Consider the following 19,538-nt stretch of genomic DNA (forward strand, 5'->3'; position numbering starts at 1 on the left):
TTAAGGACCTTGCTCAGGGCTCTGCCGGATTTGAACCGGCAACCTTCCAGCTCCAGGTGCAGATCCTGAGCCACAGTGCCACCGCTCCGCCCCAACATACAGTACACAAATTAAATGTACTCGTCCTCATCCAATACATATAGGACTTTGGAATGTTGTCAAGTAGGAAAGGTGGCACCTGTAGAGAGAAATAATGGAAGAAGGTTGAGGAGACGTTGAGCACAGCTCTGTATACTGATGTTGTCACAATCGGTACTCTTGAAATATTTTTTTTGACGCGGGACTGACGAAAGAAACACATTAAGTGAGAGCCAGAACAGAAAACTAATCAATTAAGTCACCAATCAGCGGCGCTCCCCCAGGAGTGGAGCTGGGTAGCACCGAGACAGAATCCAAAACAACCATCCACCTTCTGAGCCAGTGCATTTTAAACATTTCTTTCACTTTATTGCAATTTTAACACCACAAGTCCACCTTCTCGTAGACCATAGGACAAGACGATTTTTAAAACATCCAATATTATGTCTTCAAAACAACACAAAAGAAGAACTTTGTCATTTCTTTACAAATACATTGTGGGGACAAATGCAGAAAACGCAGGCAACAGGTAACTGGACAGGTTTTGTGTCTTAGAAGACTTCTCCCTAACAGATAGAAAGATAAGACTTTATTGATCCCGAAGGGAAATTGAGGAGAAGATAGATAAACACAGAGAAGTCTCTTTGTTATTGAAGATTTAGATTCGTTTGATATCGGGAAAAGGGCATGGTGAAGAACTGTACAGCTGTTACATACATACATGAATAAATAAAGCCATATCTAACAGTTCTTATCTGTACACTAATTTCTTGACATCCATGGCAAGAGGGTGTGACGTCATCCCCATTCCTGCCGGGAGCTTCCGGCGGTGCAGTTCCTGTTTCTGCGCGCTTTTAGGTACATGGATAGCCGATGTACCCCCATCTTTTAAGTGAACTGTGATTGTTCTTGTGACTATGGGGAGTATAATGAAATAGAATGACTTAAGTACACGAGAATCCCCCGGACAACGCAGGTAGGGATTTATTACAGCGTAAAACGCCCGTTTTGCCTGGTCTACTCACCTTTTCACGTCTTAAAAGTATCTACCGGCACCAGCGGGCGTGCGTGCGTCGCTTTTACAGTGCGAACTGTTCTGTCCTTCGCCTTGCAAGGTAACGTATGTTGCAAGAAAGTTTCTAATCTCAAACTCTGGAAAACAAACTTGCTGGGATTGACGAATCTCGGCAAACCTGGATACACCGGGAGCTCTTACAGACACTATTAATACAGTGCAGTCTGGCATTTGGGGAGTAGGCGGCCCCCGACTCCCTCTGGACCAACCAGTAGCAGGCAAAGTGAGAGTGACAGACGCCTTGGCCAATAGCGTTTGAGACAGTTTACGATGGCGTTTACATGATATGTTGAAGCCGCTACAGTACAGCATTTTCAGCATTTAGTGATGCAGCAGATGTTGCCCGGTGCTTACAGAGTGGAGAGCGCTATGCTGTTTTTTGTGCGGCTCAAAACCTTTATTTATCTGTATTCGGGGGGCTTGTTGATTTTAGCAGGTCTTCACCAGACAGAGGCGGCTAGCACAGAAATGGCCAACCTGAACTGGAAGCCGTTCATTTACGGAGGTCTGGCCTCGATCGTCGCGGAGTTTGGTAAGATCTCGACGTGGAATGACAGGGTCTTTCGCACCAGCCGGACTGCAGGATCGCACGATCCCCTTAACTAAACCGCGGCCGTGTGCGCCAGGGATCTTGCTGCGATCATCTTTCCCTTCTCTTTCCCCTTAGCCCCTTTCCTGCAGCGAGCGCAGAGAGGAGACTTGATTAGTAAAGACAAGGCAATTACTGTCTCGGAAATCTCAATGCAGACGCGCCGGCAGTGTTAATAATGCTGTTGCGATGGTATTCGAGCTCTCTGGTTTCTGAGTAAGAGTACTGGCCTGTGAGATTTCTGCTGGTCGTCTGGATTAGATGGGAACTCCACCAGGCAGGTTATTGCGTCCTTCTTGCTATAGACCAGCAGGATGATGATCCACCCAAGGTGTGACATAGCTGGTCCAGTTATTTACTCAACATCATAATTGTTAAGTCTTCTAACCAACCTTGAAGGTGTTTTATAGGCGACTGTATTTTTACTGAATAGCATTCTTTCAGTAATCAACTCCAAAAGACCTTAAGAAGAACCCTTCATACGTCTAATTGGGGGGAAAAAACAATTAGGCTAATTGTTTAATTGACGGCCTGGGTTGGACAACAAACCAGAAGAAGCCTGCCCCTCCAGGAATGGAGTTTGGCACCCCTGCTGTGCAGTTTAGGAGCCCAACCCAAGTCTTTGAGGGGTGTGAAAACAGCAGGTGATCTAGGCCTTGTTCAATCTCGTGGGAGTGTGGAACAGGCTGTCCAGCCAGCCTGTTGTGGAAGCCAGTTCCCAGGTTCCTTGCAGGAAGCAGCTGGATGAGATCCCTAGACCAATTGAGAATTCGTGTCCAGTCGAGCTCGGTGGGCCGGATGGCCTCCTCTTCGTTTGTCACGTCTTCTCTTGTTGTTGGCCATAGCTGGGCTGATGCGAACGGTGTTAAACTGGCCCCGCGGATCTAACGGTGGTCTCGATGAAGTCGTTAAGGGCCGAGGTGGAACGAGAGCGTGGAGTCTTTTCGTCCCTCCAGGGCGGGGGGTGTGCACTGCTGCTGGGGGGTAATGCTGGCGCAGTAATACTGTACATTTACCTGGGATTTAACTAGTCTGAGGAGTGTGTGAGCTCTAGCTGGAAGTTTTACAGAGCCAGCATTCACACAGTCAGTAAACAGGATAAGAGGGCACGAGTAGAAACCATGTGGAACAGCATTTAAAACTGCGAACCCGAGACTCTTCTTTGCACAAAGGGCGGTGGGAGTATGGAACCGATTAGCCAACCATGTCGTTGAGGCCGATATCCTTGCTTCTTTCAAAAAAACGACTGGATGAGAGCTTTAGGTCAATTAAGTGCTCGCTACCCTACGAGCTACATGGGGAGAATGGCCACCTCTCGTTGCATTTGGGCCTGTTCTTGAACTCTTGCTGTTCCCGCTCCAAGTGGTTGAAGTGTAGCGCTCTGTTGCGGCCGGGTTATTTCATGTGTGTGCCACAGACCTGCTGCCACAGCGGCCAGGGAAATAAGACCCTGGCCAGGGAAATAAGACCCCCCGCTGCGTGGCGTTTCAAGCCACGTCGGGATTCGCCCGATCTGGGCACCTGACTCGGCCGTTTCTGCTGCTCTGCTCCGATGGTTTGATGGATCGGCCGGTGGCGGGTTGGGTTTTTCAGGCACCTTCCCGATCGACCTGACGAAGACGCGGCTGCAGGTGCAGGGTCAGAGCCACTACCCGGAGGTGCGCTACAGGGGCATGTTCCACGCCCTGCTGAGGATCGGGCGCGAGGAGGGCGTGCGCACGCTCTACTCCGGGTGAGTGTCCGGGCTCGGCGTGGGCAAGTTGGAGAAAACTGCTGAGAGCTCCTCGGACTGCACGGAGATCAGATCAGTCAATACGCAAGGCAGCCCACTGGAGCTCAGCGGGTGTGAGCCAGGCCAGTACCTGGATGGGAGACCTCCTGGGAAAAACTAAGGTTGCTGCTGGAAGAGGTGTTAGTGGGGCCAGCAGAGGGCGCTCACCCTGCGGTCCATTTGGATCCTAATGCCCCAGTATAGTGACGGGGACACTATACTGTAAACAGGCGCCGTCCTTCGGATGAGATGTAAAACCGAGGTCCTGACTCTCTGTGGTCATTAAAAATCCCAGGGCGTTTCTCGAAAAGAGTAGGGGTGTAACCCCGGCATCCTGGCCAAATTTCCCATTGGCCCTTACCAGTCATGGCCTCCTAATAATCCCCATCTCTGAACTGGCTACATTGCTCTGCTCTCCTCCCCACTGAGAGCTGGTGTGTGGGGAGCGTTCTGGCGCACTATGGCTGCCGTCGCATCATCCAGGTGGGGCTGCACATTGGTGGTGGTGGAGGGGATCCCCATTACCTGTAAAGCGCTTTGAGTGGAGTGTCCAGAAAAGCGCTATATAAGTGTAAGCAATTATAATAATTATTATTATAAATAAACACAGATTGTTCACTGGAAGGATTGATAGTAAAAGTAAACCTCAGATACTTTGGCCATGTAACGCGAAGACAGGATGCACTGGAGAAGACTGATGCTGGGAAAGATTGAAGGGAGAAGGGGAGGGGGGAGGGGGGCGGCAGAGGTTAAGATGGATAGATAGTATTCCTGAAGAAATGAATATGAATTTGCAAGAGCTCAGAGAAGCAGTTGTTGACAGACAGGCTTGGCATGCCAAGGTCCCTGAGGTCACGAAGAGTCTGACTAGACTAAACAACTAAACACGCACGCACACGCGCACGCACGCACGCACACACAGAGTTGTATTCCCCGGGACAGGGGGTGATCCAACTGGGTCGGGGTGTCTGCAGGGTTTCCCTTCGTGACCCCAGTCAGCTGGCGCTTGGCTTGGCTTGACCAGTCCAGGTCACCGGTTTCTGCCAGCCGTCGAGATTCAGCGGCCTGAAAGAGTCCACAGGAACCCGGCGGTGATGGAACAGAGCGCCCTGCTTCGGATCTATGCTGTTCCCAAGGGTAACACACAGGTGTCTCCGTCGGCACGTCACAGGACGACCAAGGAAAGCAGCCGTGCTGAGAAGCAGAGTAAGGTTTGCACGAGGTGCTGTACTGCAGGTCTGCGTTAGGTTACGTACTGCAGTAAACGGTGTAGTGTGTGTGCTTTAGGTCTGCCGACTGGGCTGTGTTTATTACACCAGGCCTGTTTCCCCTTCTGTCTGAATGAGTTTCCAGCGTTATCGAACGGGCAGATTTCTCTGTGCTTGCTCGCCTGGGGCGGGGCCGAGCCTGACTGGGTGGTTTCGTTGTCGTCCCTTTTCAGGATTTCTCCCGCTCTCCTGCGCCAGGCGTCGTATGGCACCATCAAGATCGGCACTTACCAGACCCTGAAGAGATTGTTCGTGACCCGTCCCGAAGGTTTGTCTTGATTTAAAGACAAATTGCAAGCGCACCAAACTTTTTTTCCCGGGGGGTGGATGGGTGGGTGGGTATGTTTTTATTTGTTTTCCCGCTTCTAGAAATGTTGCACTGTCAGTCGGCCAAAGGCGTCGCGCCACAGATTTCCGGGGGGCGTTCCTGAAGCTTTGTGAACTGACAGTCTGAATCCCTGAGCGCGCAGGCGGGTCGCAGGGTTTAGACCGAAGTCAGGAATGTGTTGGGCTCCCATTCCCTCGGATTCGACAGACAGGAGAGAGCTCCGCCTGATTCACCCGCCTAGTACAACACTGCAGCTATAAATAGGGGTAGTAAAAGAGGAGTATTTTTAGTGTACTAGTTCACTTGTTGTGATGAAATCCTCCTGAAAGCTATAATCAAAGAATCAGGCAATTATTTCCACTGTGCAGTTCTTAAGTTCGCTAAACTCAAAACTTATTAAACACAATAGTCCCTGTGAAATGCATCTTTTTCAAAAATGTAAATTGTTTAAAACGTCTGTGCCTGCGTGGAAATATTCATGCATCTTGAATGGCTCACAGTGGATTATCGGGGGGGTGTTAATTATAGTCTTCTCACAGAATAACAAAAGGAAAGTTTCTCATTTTTTTTCCGTAATAATGTTGTGCAGCTGAGTTCTGACCTTTCCTCCCTCCCACATCTCATTTTAAGCGCGGTATCATTCCCAGATCCCCGATTCACGAGCCGGGCCGTAAAAGTTGTCCCAGGGTAGCCAAGTCAGGAGTCCTGGTCCTGCACAGCTGTCCGTGTCCGTCTCGCACTTGGCTTGCAGTCACTGTTGCTTAGCAACCCAGAGACTTCAGCATCAGCACATAGCAGAGCTTTGCTGGAGCTGGGAGAAGGGGGGAATCGGAGGGGAATTGGGAGCAAAATATTTTTTTTTGCATGAAGAAAAATAATGTGTGTCCATTCCGGTAAACAGGGGTTCAGATAATTCCTGCTCTGGCTGAACCAGACAGGCGCTTGCAGTCACAGGACGGATTTGGGTCAGGTTTCATCACTTTAATAGCTTTGGGGCCTTTTTTCTGCGTTTGGGGATTTCTGATATTTTTAAAGATGTTAAAAATAGGATCTGCTGGAATGCATAGGTCTTGGTTGCGATGTGTTTCTTTGAAGATTCCTTTCGATTCCTTCTCTTACTTGCTGAAGCAGCCCAAGTGCAGGGCAGATCCCTGTATGAGCCGCGGGGCTTCATAAAGTAGTTCAGCTGCCTCAACTCTCGTGTGGAAACCACCAACTAGAGATGGTCACTGCTTGGTTAATCCTTGTCCATTATCGGTTAATCCTTGTCCATTTTCGGGTGAGATTTGATCCTGCAAATCTCCTTTTACAGATCAGATATTTATTGGTTCTATTTTTGTGCTTTTGTTCTATGTGTTTTGTGTGTGTGTGTGTATTTATGCATATAGAAAGGTGAGGAGGCACTCTGTTGTGCAACAATAGAAGGTTTTGCAGGCTGCCAGTAGGTGGCGCTGCCTGCTCTGGTTTCCTGTATTTGTATCCAGCAGCTGTTAACATGAAGCAGACAGCAGCAGGATTATTTGAGCCCCTGTATATGAATGAATTAAAAAAAAAGATGATTCTATTTCTTTTGAACTTTTTTTTTAAAGACGAGAATGTGATGTTTGCTTCTGCACTCTGCATGCATTGCTGGGATGTGCCACTGTGTGTTGAATGCTTATTTTGATACAGGCTGGGTTTGCCTGGTGCTTGGGGACTGATTGCCCGTCCTCCTGCCAATAAGATCACCGCTTGGACCTCAGTAACTATTGGTCACTCATTGATCAAGGACAACTGTAACTATTGTTCCAAACTTGATCCATTTCCCTCCTGTGTCCCACCTCCTTCTGCTGTAGATTACGGCTCAACTAGCGATAATATCATTGCTGTCTTAACCACTGCTGTTATAATCATGAGATTATAGTCAAATCCTTGAGTCCTCGTTTTGTAATGGACACTGTCCTGTTATGCACTGTTTTACAGTTAAATGTTAGTCAGTTGTGCATTGCACAGATGTTAGCCAATCCAAGCGCAGTACAGATTTGACATTTGTCTCTTTTTCAAAGGGATAATCCCCTTATTTCCTCTTTCTTTGTTTCCTCACCGTCAGTAATTCTGTAGTTCAATGGCAGATGCTACTCAGGATACTGCATGGTTTTGTTTTAGAGATTTTTCTAACGAGTAATTTAGACTGAAGGATGTTTGCAGTATATGCCTGATATGTTTGTACTGTATGTTTCTTTTCCTTTTTCTCTGTGCGAGTGTCTTTGGGAGTGCGGGATCTGACTGTGTCAACCCCTCTGGTGTTTGCAGATGAGACGATGGTGATTAACGTGTTCTGCGGAGTGATTGCCGGAGTTATATCGTCCTCTATAGCCAACCCCACAGATGTGCTCAAGGTAATGGCGTTTCGCAAGGCCTTAAAAAGAGAAATAGTGAGAGACAGCACCCCCTTGAGGGATGGAGGATTTCCTTGTGGCGTTTCCAGCATGTGACTTTATGCTGCCTTTTGCATCCATTTATCCACTATCTGTAATCGCTTGATGGGGTCTGTCCTGGCAGTGGTGGGGCACAACTTAACACATCGTCAGGATGAGACACACACACACACACACAAAAACAACCCCACACACACACACACACACAAAAACAACCCCACACACACACACACACACACACAAAAACAACCCCACACACACACACACACAAAAACAACCCCACACACACACACACACAAAAACAACCCCACACACACACACACACAAAAACAACCCCACACACACACACACACACACACACACACACCCCACACACAAAAACAACCCCACACACACACACCCCACACACAAAAAAAACCCCACACACAAAAACAACCCCACACACACACACACAAAAACAACCCCACATACACACACACACAAAAACAACCCCACACACAAAAACAACCCCACACACACACACACACACACACACCCCACACACACCCCACACACACACACCCCCCCCCCACACACACACACACACACACACACTTTGGAGATGCCGGCTAACTAGCCAACATGCCTTTGGAAGACGGGATGAAACGAGCACCATAGGGAAGAAAACACAATAACATGTGAGTTCTGAAGTGAATTACATGGTGGTGTTTGGATTGAAAGCCTGTAGCGGTACCGCATGACTGGATCTGGTAGACAGTGGGAGTCGAACAGGTACGCTGAGAATTGAGCCCTCCTGCTGCTTCCCATAGAGGTGTAGGACAGGACAGGAACCTGCCCTGGCGCCTCTAGTCCTGAGCCAGACCTGCCAGTATATTCCCACTGTAACAGTGCGGGAGGGGGAGGGGCCACAGCGAACACCAGTAGTCAGCGCTCGGTCTGAGGGGGCGGAGACATGGGTGTAAGGCAAGCGAAAAACACATAAAAAAAGGGAAAAACAAAAAGAAAAAAGCACAGCTTTGAACAGCAGTCCCTAATTAGCAGGTCCAGCCTGGGGGGGGGGGGGGGGAGAACTGCTTGGAATAGCGGTCTCCTGTCTGGACTGTCCCTATTTAAGCAGAGTGCAGACTGGAAGAAAAGGAGCACAAGACCAAAAACAAAAGAAACTCAGCTTGCCCAGGTGAGTGCTCACAGTGGGTGGGAGGGGAGAAAACGTGACCTCAACGCTCTCGTCACGGTCCCCCTGCGGGACTGTCGCAGAGCTGTCCTCCCCTTGCGGAGCTGGCCCTGCTCGCCCGGGGAGCTGCTCGGGGCCTTAAAGGGCCCTCACAGCTGCAGCTCGTCCTTAATGCTGAGGCAACGCGCCGCCCTTGATCCTGGGCTCCGCCTCCACGCTGCACGCGCCCCCGCGTGATGCCGCAATACAAACGCACGGTGTCTGCGCGGCGCGCGCCGCCGCACTGAGGTTTGGGAAGGCCCCACGCTCGCTGCCGGCACGACAGTTGTGAACGTGCTGGGAAAGTTTGTTTCTGTGTCTGGAGTTTGACACCGCCCGAGCGGCGGTCCGCTGCGGGGAGGGAGCAGGCCTCTGCTTGGCGGCGCGCGACACCCGAGCGACCGGCCACAGCGCCGCCGTTCCAACCGGAGCGTCTTGTTTGCTTCCAGATCCGGATGCAGGCCCAGGGCAGCCTGCTGCAGGGCAGCATGATGGCGAACTTCATCGACATCTACCAGCAGGAGGGCACCCGCGGGCTGTGGAGGGTGAGTGAAAGGAAGCACGGACTCGTCTTGGCCGTCGCGGCGCAGGGCGGCGAGGAAATGACCCTGACCCCCGGCTTCTGTCCTCACGCAGGGGGTCATCCCCACGGCGCAGAGGGCAGCCATTGTGGTGGGGGTGGAGCTTCCTGTCTATGACATCACCAAGAAGCACCTGATCCTGTCCGGCCTTATGGGAGACACCATCTACACACACTTCGTGTGAGTCTGGGCCTGATGTTCCTTCCCTTTCCGGTGATCGGAAATGGATCGGTGCTCTTCCACTGGGAGGGGAGAGGAGGTGGACAGCTAGGGTACCATTCGGTAAAGTGCCAGTTAACCTGCCTTGACGCACAGACAAAGATGTTTTGTGATACCTTGCCAGTCATTTTGGTTTTAGGTTTACACAGGTCCTGTGTATTTGTTGCATTGCAATTCAGAGTTGGTACACTTGGTCTGGGAAGTGTGATTGTGGGCGAAGGACAACTAAGTGCTTTGTTTAATGTGGAAATTACCCAATGGCAATTGGAATGTGCAAGCGTCATACACAGTCTTCACAAATTATTTAACGTGTTTAAATATTGAATTGTTCCAAGCCTGGTGTACTATAAGAAAAGGGAGGACAAATGGCCACCTCTCGTTTTCAGTCTGTCTTGCTTGCTTTTGGTAATTCATTCCATCAAGCTGTTTGCTAAACGTTTCAACAGTGTGGCGAGAGAGTTGGTCCCAGGCTCCACCAGTCCTTCCCATAAAGTAGTGCCATCTGTTCTCTATTTAAACTTTAAACTATTTAAGTTTAAACACTCTAGTTGCAATCTTGGGTTTGGCACCGAGCGATCCAGTTCAGACACAGGCTGGTGCTGCGTGACCTGTCTGTGTAGCGTTCTCTGTGCAGAGGAAGTTTGCACGCTGTGGTTGGTTGTATCTTTCACGGCGCTGCTGGCGTAAGCAGGTGTTTATGCTGCCGCCCTTGGCCGTGCCCCCTGCTGCAGATCCAGTTTCTCGTGCGGCCTGGCTGGAGCCCTGGCCTCCAACCCCGTGGACGTCGTCCGGACCCGAATGATGAACCAGCGCGTGCTGGCGGGGAACCATCTGTACAAGGGCACGCTGGACGGGCTGCTGCAGACCTGGAGGAACGAGGGCTTCTTCGCTCTCTACAAGGGCTTCTGGCCCAACTGGCTGCGGCTGGGGCCCTGGAACATCATCGTATCCTTTCTGAGCTCGGCTTCCCCACCCTCCTTTTCTTCGCTCCATTTTCCTCTTCTTCCCCGCCCATTTCTCCACTGCCCCGCCCCTTTCCTCTTCCACTCCGCCCCCTTTCCCTCTTCTGCCCCGCCCCTTTCCTTGCTCCACACCCCTTTTCTCAGCTTCCCCGCCTCCTTTCTTTCTTTCTTTCTTTCTTTTTTCCGTTGCCCCAAACGTTTTTACGGCATGGACGAATTCACCTGTTAAACATCCAGCTCCACAGAAGTGCAGGACAATTGGAAACGTGTCGTTAGGTCACACCGCCCAGTGAGGAGGTGTGATTACTGGGTGGAGGTAAAAGGAGCCGGACCGGCCCAGTCCTGCAGGTTCTGACGGTCGTGTTCGACCCGTCACCTGGTTGAGCAAGCAGCGGGTGTTAACAGAATGGGTGGGAGTGTCGGCGTGGGGGGGGGTTTAATGGCATGCATGCGCCACTGCTTCTGCAGCCTCTGTCCTTGACCAGAGACCCAGTTCTTCATCACCTACGAGCAGCTGAAGAAACTGCCCTTGTAGCGGCCTGGACGAGGCCCACACGCTCCGAGGAGTGCCGGGATGCCCTCCGGATCCCCTCGGAGGAGCCGTATGGCAGCGCCCGGGTTACCCACAATGCAGCACCCTGTGCGCGGACGCTTTCACACTCCCTCCATTCGGCATCCATCTTTTATCTGTGTGCGCATTTGTTTAACTTTTTAAATATTTTTTAGCATTATTTTAAGGCGTACTGAACCTCCTCTCTCTCCCCCCCCCCATCCCTGCTTACGGCAGCTAAAATTCTGAAATACTGGAAGGGTCCGTAGTCGCTGGAAGTTGGGAAAACTGATGGAGTGCTTAGCAGCCGAGAGCACTGTTCATCAGCGACGCTGTGTTCAGGAGGGAGAGAGGCGAGCAAGGACGGAGTTTCCAACTGAGAGGCTTCTGATCCTCTCAACTCCAGTCTAGTTTGTGTGGAAGTGGTGTGTTTTTTTTTATCGCAAAACTTGAATTTTTGTTTTGTGCAGCTGTATCGCATGAATGTGCAGAGTCACAGGTCACATGGCTGTTACCGGGGGAGCCAGCTTAATCCGTGGTGTGCGGCCGCTGTTTGGATCTCCGCCGTGCCGGAGCTGACGACAGCTGGAGCTGGCAGGCTGAGCACGTGTGTGTTGTCCTTGTTATGTTACCGACGCGATGTGTGTGTCATCACACTGACAGCAGGAACAGGAGAAAGGTTACAGACAGGAGGGGGCCTTTAAACTCTTGGTAACGGATCCCGGGGTATCGGCTTCAACAGCATGGCTGGGCAGCTTGTTCCACACCCCCACTATTCCGCCCCCTGTTCCCCGGTTTTAAATGCATTTCCCCTTCGTTTCAATCCCTGAAGAAGTCCAGAGCCGTGTGCTTTATCAACACCGGGAAGGACGTCTGAAGATGGTGCTTGTCACCCAGGGGACACAGACACTTGTAAGAACTTGGGGAAAGTTTGTTGGGCCTGGGAGAAAGAGGAGAGGATGACGGGGGGAAAGCTTAGGTTAAGATGATAAAGCTCTGGCATGGGCCGTGGGAATTTTACAGCGTGGTTGTGTTGGGGTAGTGCTTCAGCTCTCCCCAGAAAGTGTGGCACAGGGGGGGACAGTGTGGAGATTTTGAAGGCACCCCGGGAATTCCCTGTCAGAATTCGTGATGCGCACCGTGCTGTGGCGCACAAGGAATCTGGATCTCGTGGTTTCTAGAAGGGGTTATAGATCACAGATTGAGTTTAATGATTTCTTGCAAACGCGATGGACTGGGATCCCATCCGGGAGGAGGCCTTCCGCCCATCGCTTGCTGGGATAGGCTCCGGCTCCCCCCGCCACATCCCGAAAGGAACCCAAACTTACGGGAAGTGAGCGGTTTGAACCACCGCTGAAGAGCAGCACCACCTCAGTCATGCGCAGCGGTAATTGTGCCAGTATGGGCATCGCGGTGCCAGCGTGTGCCACACAAGATCAGGTGAACAGGTGCTTATACTGTAAAAGCCTAGAGTGGAACTCGGCCAGGACACCAACATTGCAAACTCTGCTAGTACCATCAGCACCAAAGGACTGTTGATGACCAGATAGTCAGGACCTCAGTTTAATATATCAGCAGTACCTAAAGGAGGAACCTCCTATAGCAGAGTGTCCCCACTTACCATACTGGGGCATCGAGGAAGAGCACCACGTACTGGTCACCAAGACCACTGACAGCAGTGAGCTGGTTTTCCCCTTTTCCCTGGAGGTCTCTCATCCCAGCTCTGACCAGGCCCAGCCCAGCCCAGCCTGCTGAGCAGCTGTGATCTGATGAGATCAGGCTACAGGGCTACAAGATGTTTCGGCTTATTTGCCCTTTAAAGTCTCTTATCATCAGATGCAAGGGAGCTCGTTTCAGACTTTGTTCGAGTGAGGCATATGCAAACACGAAAGGCTGATGGCACCGTGACTCTTTACCAAAAACTGGCGAATACTATTATTTTATTTCCAAATCCCAAGTTTGCATTTATAAAGGTGCCACGTTTTGCACCCTGTGGAGAGTCTGTTGTGGCACGATGTCTTTGGTGCAGCGGAGTGACACCAGGGGAAGTCTGGGTCACATGTCGCATCTGTCATCAGCCGCCACCAGAGAACAGGAAGTCTGGGTCACGTGTCGCGTCTGCCATCAGCATCAATCTAGCTTTAGAATTGAACAGTTTGGCCTGGCTGAAGGCCCTGCATCAAAGGCTGAACAAGGCCTATATGAAAAAGCGCACATACACGAGATCATTCCTGCCATTTTGGGGACCAGCCCAGCCTTTATACTGCGGTGCACAGACGTGAGAATTGTCGACGAGAGATGAGGTCAGGTGTTTCCCAAAACCTGTTGCATTGTTACATAGCACCTGTTTCAGTATAATTTCAGAACTGCATCGCATGCACTGAGATACAGGAGGCGTTTAGGTCCTTTAACGTTTTTGAGTGCCAAACTGTTGCTGTTGTTGCTGATGGTGTTCAGATATCGTGTTCAAAAACGGCGAGCGTCACACTGTTACAGAATGGAGCCTTACTAACCGTTAGGTTTTTTAACCGTCTTTAAAAAAAAAATTCTCATGGCTTAAGTTGTACCCTTAGGCCGTTCACAGTCCCCTGCAAAATTCCAGTGGCTGACTGCTTTTGCATGGCAAATCCTTTTTCGTTCCCACGACAGTGACGTTGAGATAGGAAAAGGCTGTTGTCTCTTGAAAGGCACACGTTGCAATGAAGGGCAAAACAGCTTATGAGGAAAACAGTGTTGTAAAAAAAAACAACACTGTTTGTCAGGGTTTTATTATTTGTCTCACAAAGGTGCAGAATTAATAATAATAATAATATTGTCTCCAGCTGTATGCTCACTGGCGTGCACTATTCTCTACGGACTGTTATACATCTGAAGCATAAGACATGATTCTCCAAGTGTTCGTTTTTTATTTAAGTTTTTAGCAACGTAGGATTGTCTGAAAGCAAATCGCCCACGTCCATTAGATACTACACCTGAAGAGGGTTCCACAGCTGCAACGTTTTTGGACTTTCCAGTGTACCGTTAACAAGTGCAAATGCAATTAACCTCCGCTTGTTCCTCTGCAGCTAACAGCAACCCACCTCGTACCTCTTTAGTATACGTTTGGTACTTGGAATTAAACTCCTTGTTTTCTGGGTGAACCACTGTGGAGTTCCAGGCAGTTCTCAGTTCTTCCAACTGGAATTTTGTGGAATGTGAGCATGGAGACACAGGAAGTATTTGGAAAGGCAGGGGCTTCACAACAGCGACAGAGGGGTACGGTGAACTACAAAAGTAATTAATACTTTTTTGTAGGAGCCAAATTTGAAATTGGCTCAGTGCAAGTCCAGTGTTTTGCGTTGCAGTTTAAGTACTTGAACACTTATAATTGCCTACCATGCTTTAAGTTACACAATCCAAGTTTTCTTATTACTACTGATATTATGCCGGTCGAATACTTTTGATGTTCAGTCATGGGTGATCTGTTAAATTAAAATGCATTTGCACTTTTGTGTTGTCCGTGATTGTCAAGTGTGTGGAGAACTATATTTTTATCTTCCGACAAAAAAAAAAATCTGTAGTCCAATACCTTCAGCAGCAGTTGTGCTGTGAATGAAACAATAATCGGTCTCCTGCAAAAGGCAGGGTTGCACTTAATTATGTGTAAATTGCCTTTCTGGAAATATTAATAAAAATAATTGGCTGTATTCTTTTCTGTATTGTTCTTTGTCTTCTGGGACAAATTCACCTTTCTGCTGATTCCAACAATGTTCTGTAACACTGGGCAATCAGGCAGACAGTGTCATCTGTATCTTAACAGCATGCTTAGTTTGACACCTGCTTATCTTCCAAAATGCTGTGTCCATCAGTACTGGTCCCAAGAGGACAGGTGTACAGTAGCTAATCGTCATAGTTCATATTTTAATATTCTGAGGAAAAATTCACAGGTTCAGCCATTGGCCATACTCTCTGCATGCAGCTACAGAGATTTAAAATCTTGATCGATTCTCTGCCATGTCTGTGCCCTTGCCTCACAAGTGTATCTGATGGGACCACAGACTCCCATCGGTTACAGGACAGGACTAAGTCGCCTGTCTGCTCCCAGATGACGGCTTCTGTTCGAGTTCAGTTTTCAGCTCTGACCTACTTTCAGAAGTCGTAGTTCTTTTGATTCTCATCAAAATAAGCGTGTGCACGCTCATGAGCGAGCAATGCAATTATTACAGAGAACATTTTCATTGCAAATCGTGCAGAATAAGCACATTTTGGAGTTTTTTTTCCCCCCCTTCAGATCTTTCTCGGAGTCGGCGCCTGTTCCTTTAATGTTCTTTTGTCCTGTGCAGATGCTCTACCTGGCTCCTGTGTGCGCCTTGTCTGCCACCCCTGGGGCAGCAGTGTGGCTCAGTGGTTAAGATTGTGGACTTGTCACCAGAAAGTTGTGGGTTCAAATGCTGGGTGCAACACTGCGGTTCTGTGAGCCAAAACCCTTCACTGAAATTCCTCTGGTAAATACCCAGCTGTATAAATGGGTGCACATGTAAACTGCTTTTAATAATCACTTAATACGGCTGGCATGCGGGTCGGTTCTGGGGTTCTGCAGGTGATCAGAACCTCACAGGTGGTGACTGTAGAGTGAATACCCACAGACCTGAATGAACCCACCGAGAAAACCTCAGTGCCAGTGTTCTTGTGCCAATCCCATCCTTGCTTTCTCGGTTGAGAAATTCTATTCTGTGAATTGTTTTCACCGACAGTCGTGCTGTGGAAACCGTTGCCCTGATGGACTTTAAGAAGCTGGTTTAATATGTGTTTTATCCTTGCTATCTTTTTAAATCCCACCCCCCTGCCTCCTAATTTGGAGTGGTTTAATGTTTAAAAAGAAGTACAAGGTGGGTGTTGTGATTCTCCTCTGTCCCTCCTTTTGCAATGAATGAGCTCTCTGTCTGCAGAATGATTTCGGTCCAAGGGGGCGGGCCTTCTGTCTCTAGGCAGCCTTGCTGCCTTTGTGTCCGTCGGAATAACTCCTGCAGAACACCAGGGGGGGTCATTGGTCAGGATCTGACCGACAGGCTTTGTACCGTTTGTCCAGTTCAACTGTGACCGCGTTGACGGGGGTCAGTCATTACAGCAAGTGCATGTTGGAGACGCACGCAGTAGGGGAAGTGTCCAGACTGCAGGACAGTACCTGCTCCCAGAAGGCATCGTGCTGTTTGCACGCATTGGCCAGCTGAAACAAACTTCATGCCTTCGAACCACTGTGAGCGTATGGCTGCTGCCAGGCATTCCTGAACCTTTCATTCGGCGCAAAACACCCAGCGGCAAAAAAAGGGCCATCTAGCTGGTTCGCTGGTTAGTAACTACAGTATTTGATCCAAGGGCCCCAGCCAGACGTTTCTTAAAAGAAGTCAGGGTATTGACGTCAACATCATGCCTGGGCAACTTGTTCCACACTCCCACCACGCTTTGTGGTGGGAGCACCACAAGCTACCTGGCTGTATTATGAAAGCCATAATCCACCTAACTTTGAGAAACAGCTGGATGGGAGCCTTGCATGAACTAACTACTAACTACCGATGGGTCCAAACGGGCCCACCCTCTGGGAACCTTTCTTCTGAAAGGTCGAACCCCTGTCTTGGGCTCAGTGCGCTCTGAGGCGGCGCCGGCTCAGGATTAATTACACAGGGGAGAAGCCGCCACACCACACCTTGAACTTCATTCCTTCGCGCTGTGTAATTGTTTGATCAGGATGGGTTTCTGATATCAGATCAGACATTGCCCTTACGTGAATGACCCCCCCCCCCCCCCCCCCCACACACACACACACACAAACACGTAAAAAACACAAAAAAATCAGAAAAATATAACCCAACATTACAATCCAGAGAGGAGTTTGGTTATCCCAGCCCTGTCTTTCTCCCTAGTAAAAAAAAAAATCGGCTTCAACACCATTGCAAAGCGCAGGAATCGGATTGATTTCTTGAGCATGAACGCGGGTCAGTGTGTTAGTGGTGCCAGTCCTCCCACTTCCCACAGCAGAGTGCCTGAATCTTAGCTTTTCAGTCTACGCACACTCACTGGGCTGAAGGGCTGTCCGCTCCGGGTTCTAGAGGACCATGCCAGGTTTTCTAAGTAACACGTGATCACTGGGAAGTCCAGGGTGGAATGAAAACCTGGAGAAATGGCTCAGGATCTGGAGCGGATCTCAGCGGGCTAGCCTATATGTCCCCAGTTCTGGTTCTTTTTGTCCCACCCGAGCACTGAACATTGAACTGTTAACAGTCCTGATGACAGGTTTAATTTGAGCTCTTTGATGGCACTCAGTTCCTAAACATGAGGGATAGTTAGCTGTTGTGTTTCATTAGTGTCTTAAGATCTCCGGCTTTCGAACAGATACAAATTAATTTCAGTACAGAGCTCAGCTAGAGTCTCTTCTAAACCCAAGGGAAGTGTGGTCTCATCAGCGAATTGGTTCAGGAAGTGCTCAACTGCACGTGAGACTGCAAGACTGCAAGGCTGGACTTCACCCAGGCCAGGACATCTTTCCATACCGGTGAGCAAGACGGAATCAGAACATAATGGGTACAAACCATCTGGATCATTGGACAGCTAGTAGCTAATGGATCCCAGGCCCTCCTCCATCTGTTTCTTGCAAGTGTGGCTGGGAAGCTCGTTCCACACTCCCACCACCGTTAGCGTGCAGAAGCGCCCCCTGTTCTCGGTTTTAAATGCACATCCATGTAGTTTCCACGTGTGTCCTCTGGTGCTTGCTGTTCATTCTGAAAGAAATCCGCTGGGTGGCACTGACGATGCCTTTGAGACATTTTGAATACTTGTAGCATTTTCTCTTGTAGTCTCGACTCTGGACTGATTGAGCGGCAATATCTTTTCTGCATGACCTGGTGACCGAAATCATCTTTGGGAGGTGGAAGGAAACGCTAGTGGACCAAGCAGACTCCACACAGAAGGCGCTCCTGTCCGTGACGCCAGAGCTGTGAGGAAACAGCAGCGCTGACCGCCGGGCCGCCGTGCAATCCTGAGAGAAAAATTTAAAAGTCTGAAATGTGACGATTCCGCTGCCTCGGAAGGTTTCGTGGGCGAGGCTGGTTGGAATAGCCTATAAACACCAGTCTGAGCACAAGATTACACTCACAGTTTCTGTTTTGGCTAAATCTGTTTTCTGTTTGTTTTTGAAAGGCAGCAGCACAGGCGGGGAGAAGGCAGAGTGATCGTGGGCGTGTCTCCGGGAGAGAGAGAGAGAGAGGTTTTCACAGGCCGCCCAGGTGAGCTCTTCACTTCCGAAGTCAGTTCACCTGGGCTTGCAGTGCAGAGCGAGACGCAGCTCGCTTCGCCGTATTTCCTGGCTTCGCTTCTCGCCTGCTGCCCACAGCTCTTCGCTCCAAAAGCAGGGAAAGCTGTAGTTATCTCCGTTGTGAACATTTTTTGTTGTCGTTTCTCCACACTAACGACAATCGTGCGACGATGTCCTTGCCCGTGTCTCCCGGCGCTTCCTCGTACCGGACCGTGAGCTTCTCTTCCTCATCCTTGTCGCCGATGTCCCCAGAGCTGCCGGTCTCGGGCGTTCCGGTTTCGGGGCTGCAGATGACGGGGGTACCGGTCCAGTACGTGACCAACGGAGCCGGCATGGAAGGCAATGTGGTCTACGAGACGGTCCGGTACCTGGTCCCGGTCGAAAGGAAAGTTATGCCCGAGTCGTATTGGTTGGTTGACAACAGACAGCAGCTCATGGCAACTCCAACCTACGTGCAGAGGTACAGCGTCAGTAGCGCCGACGGACTGGACACCGTTTATCAACAGCAACACGTACAACAACAGAGCACGATACACCTGGACGACATGGCCGTAAGTTGAAGCTCTTAACCACAACCCGTGTCACTTTACCGCTTACTGCGCGTTGCTCTTCCTAGTTTTGAGCACTGAAAATGTGGTGTAATTGAATTTGGTTAATTTATATTTACAGCACCTTCCATCCAACAGGCAATTGTCCCGCCGAGCTCAATAAAGACACGAAAGCTTTATTACGTTGCGACGGGGGGAGGATATAAAACCAGTCAGCCTGCAATAAAGGTTTCGATTTCTTCACTGCGTTGCTCAGTACTGAGTAAAAACCATTCAAGTCCAATAATATTGCTTCAAGGCGATGATAGCACTTTCAATCTCCTCCGGAAACCAGTGAATGCCAGTTTGCAATTGTACCGTGTACTGGGCCACTGAATAAAGCTGTATCCATTATACTGACAGAGTGGCACACTACATTCTCACCAGCGCCTGGTTAAAAACATGCCTGAGGCGGTCAGTTATCAGTGTATGACTAGGCAAATATACAGTTGATACTTGTACAGCATGTCCAAAAATATCACCCAAGTTATTGTATAGATGTGCAGCGTTTTTATTTTGTGTCTGTGATCGTTTTTTGACTGCAGGACTAGGAATGGCCTAATGTGGCTTGTGCTTTAAAAAGCAAAATCATCAGGACACACCAGAGAATGA

The 19,538-nt window shown here is 49.6% G+C and overlaps 2 protein-coding genes and 1 long non-coding RNA gene across 11 annotated transcripts in view; 2 read left to right on the forward strand and 1 right to left on the reverse strand.

Annotated features, from left to right (window-relative positions):
- Positions 1-421: 421 nt before the first annotated feature.
- LOC148653947 (uncharacterized) lies at positions 422-1,242 on the reverse strand. The gene is made up of 2 exons (XR_015924888.1): positions 1,104-1,242; positions 422-644 (listed from the first exon to the last, which is right to left on the reverse strand). It is a non-coding gene; the product is annotated as an uncharacterized LOC148653947 (long non-coding RNA).
- Positions 914-14,737, forward strand: slc25a14 (solute carrier family 25 member 14). Of its 5 annotated transcripts, none has more exons than XM_088597057.1 (9): positions 914-1,054; positions 1,587-1,685; positions 3,336-3,474; positions 4,955-5,049; positions 7,402-7,487; positions 9,189-9,284; positions 9,376-9,500; positions 10,271-10,484; positions 10,995-14,737. In XM_088597057.1, exons 2-9 carry the CDS (start codon positions 1,622-1,624, stop codon positions 11,034-11,036), a joined length of 861 nt encoding a protein of 286 aa, XP_088453183.1. In that variant the 5' UTR covers positions 914-1,054; positions 1,587-1,621; the 3' UTR covers positions 11,037-14,737. The 5 variants fall into 5 exon arrangements, with proteins under 5 accessions (XP_088453183.1, XP_088453186.1, XP_088453184.1 ...); XM_088597060.1 differs by having other exon boundaries at positions 919-1,054; positions 1,590-1,685; XM_088597058.1 differs by lacking the exon at positions 914-1,054 and adding an exon at positions 1,057-1,193.
- Positions 14,738-17,678: 2,941 nt separating this feature from the next.
- Positions 17,679-19,538, forward strand: part of pof1b (POF1B actin binding protein) — a 29,724-nt gene continuing 27,864 nt past the window's right edge. For 4 of the 5 annotated variants that reach the window (XM_088597050.1, XM_088597051.1, XM_088597048.1 and 1 more), the window contains exon 1: positions 18,317-18,890. In XM_088597050.1, coding sequence (XP_088453176.1) covers positions 18,510-18,890 — 381 coding nt within the window. In that variant the 5' untranslated portion in view covers positions 18,317-18,509. The other variant, XM_088597053.1, reaches the window with a different exon arrangement.

The sequence above is a fragment of the Lepisosteus platostomus genome, chromosome 10 (assembly GCF_059453375.1).
Source record: "Lepisosteus platostomus isolate fLepPlt1 chromosome 10, fLepPlt1.hap1, whole genome shotgun sequence".
In the NCBI taxonomy this organism is placed as follows: Eukaryota; Metazoa; Chordata; class Actinopteri; order Semionotiformes; family Lepisosteidae; genus Lepisosteus; species Lepisosteus platostomus.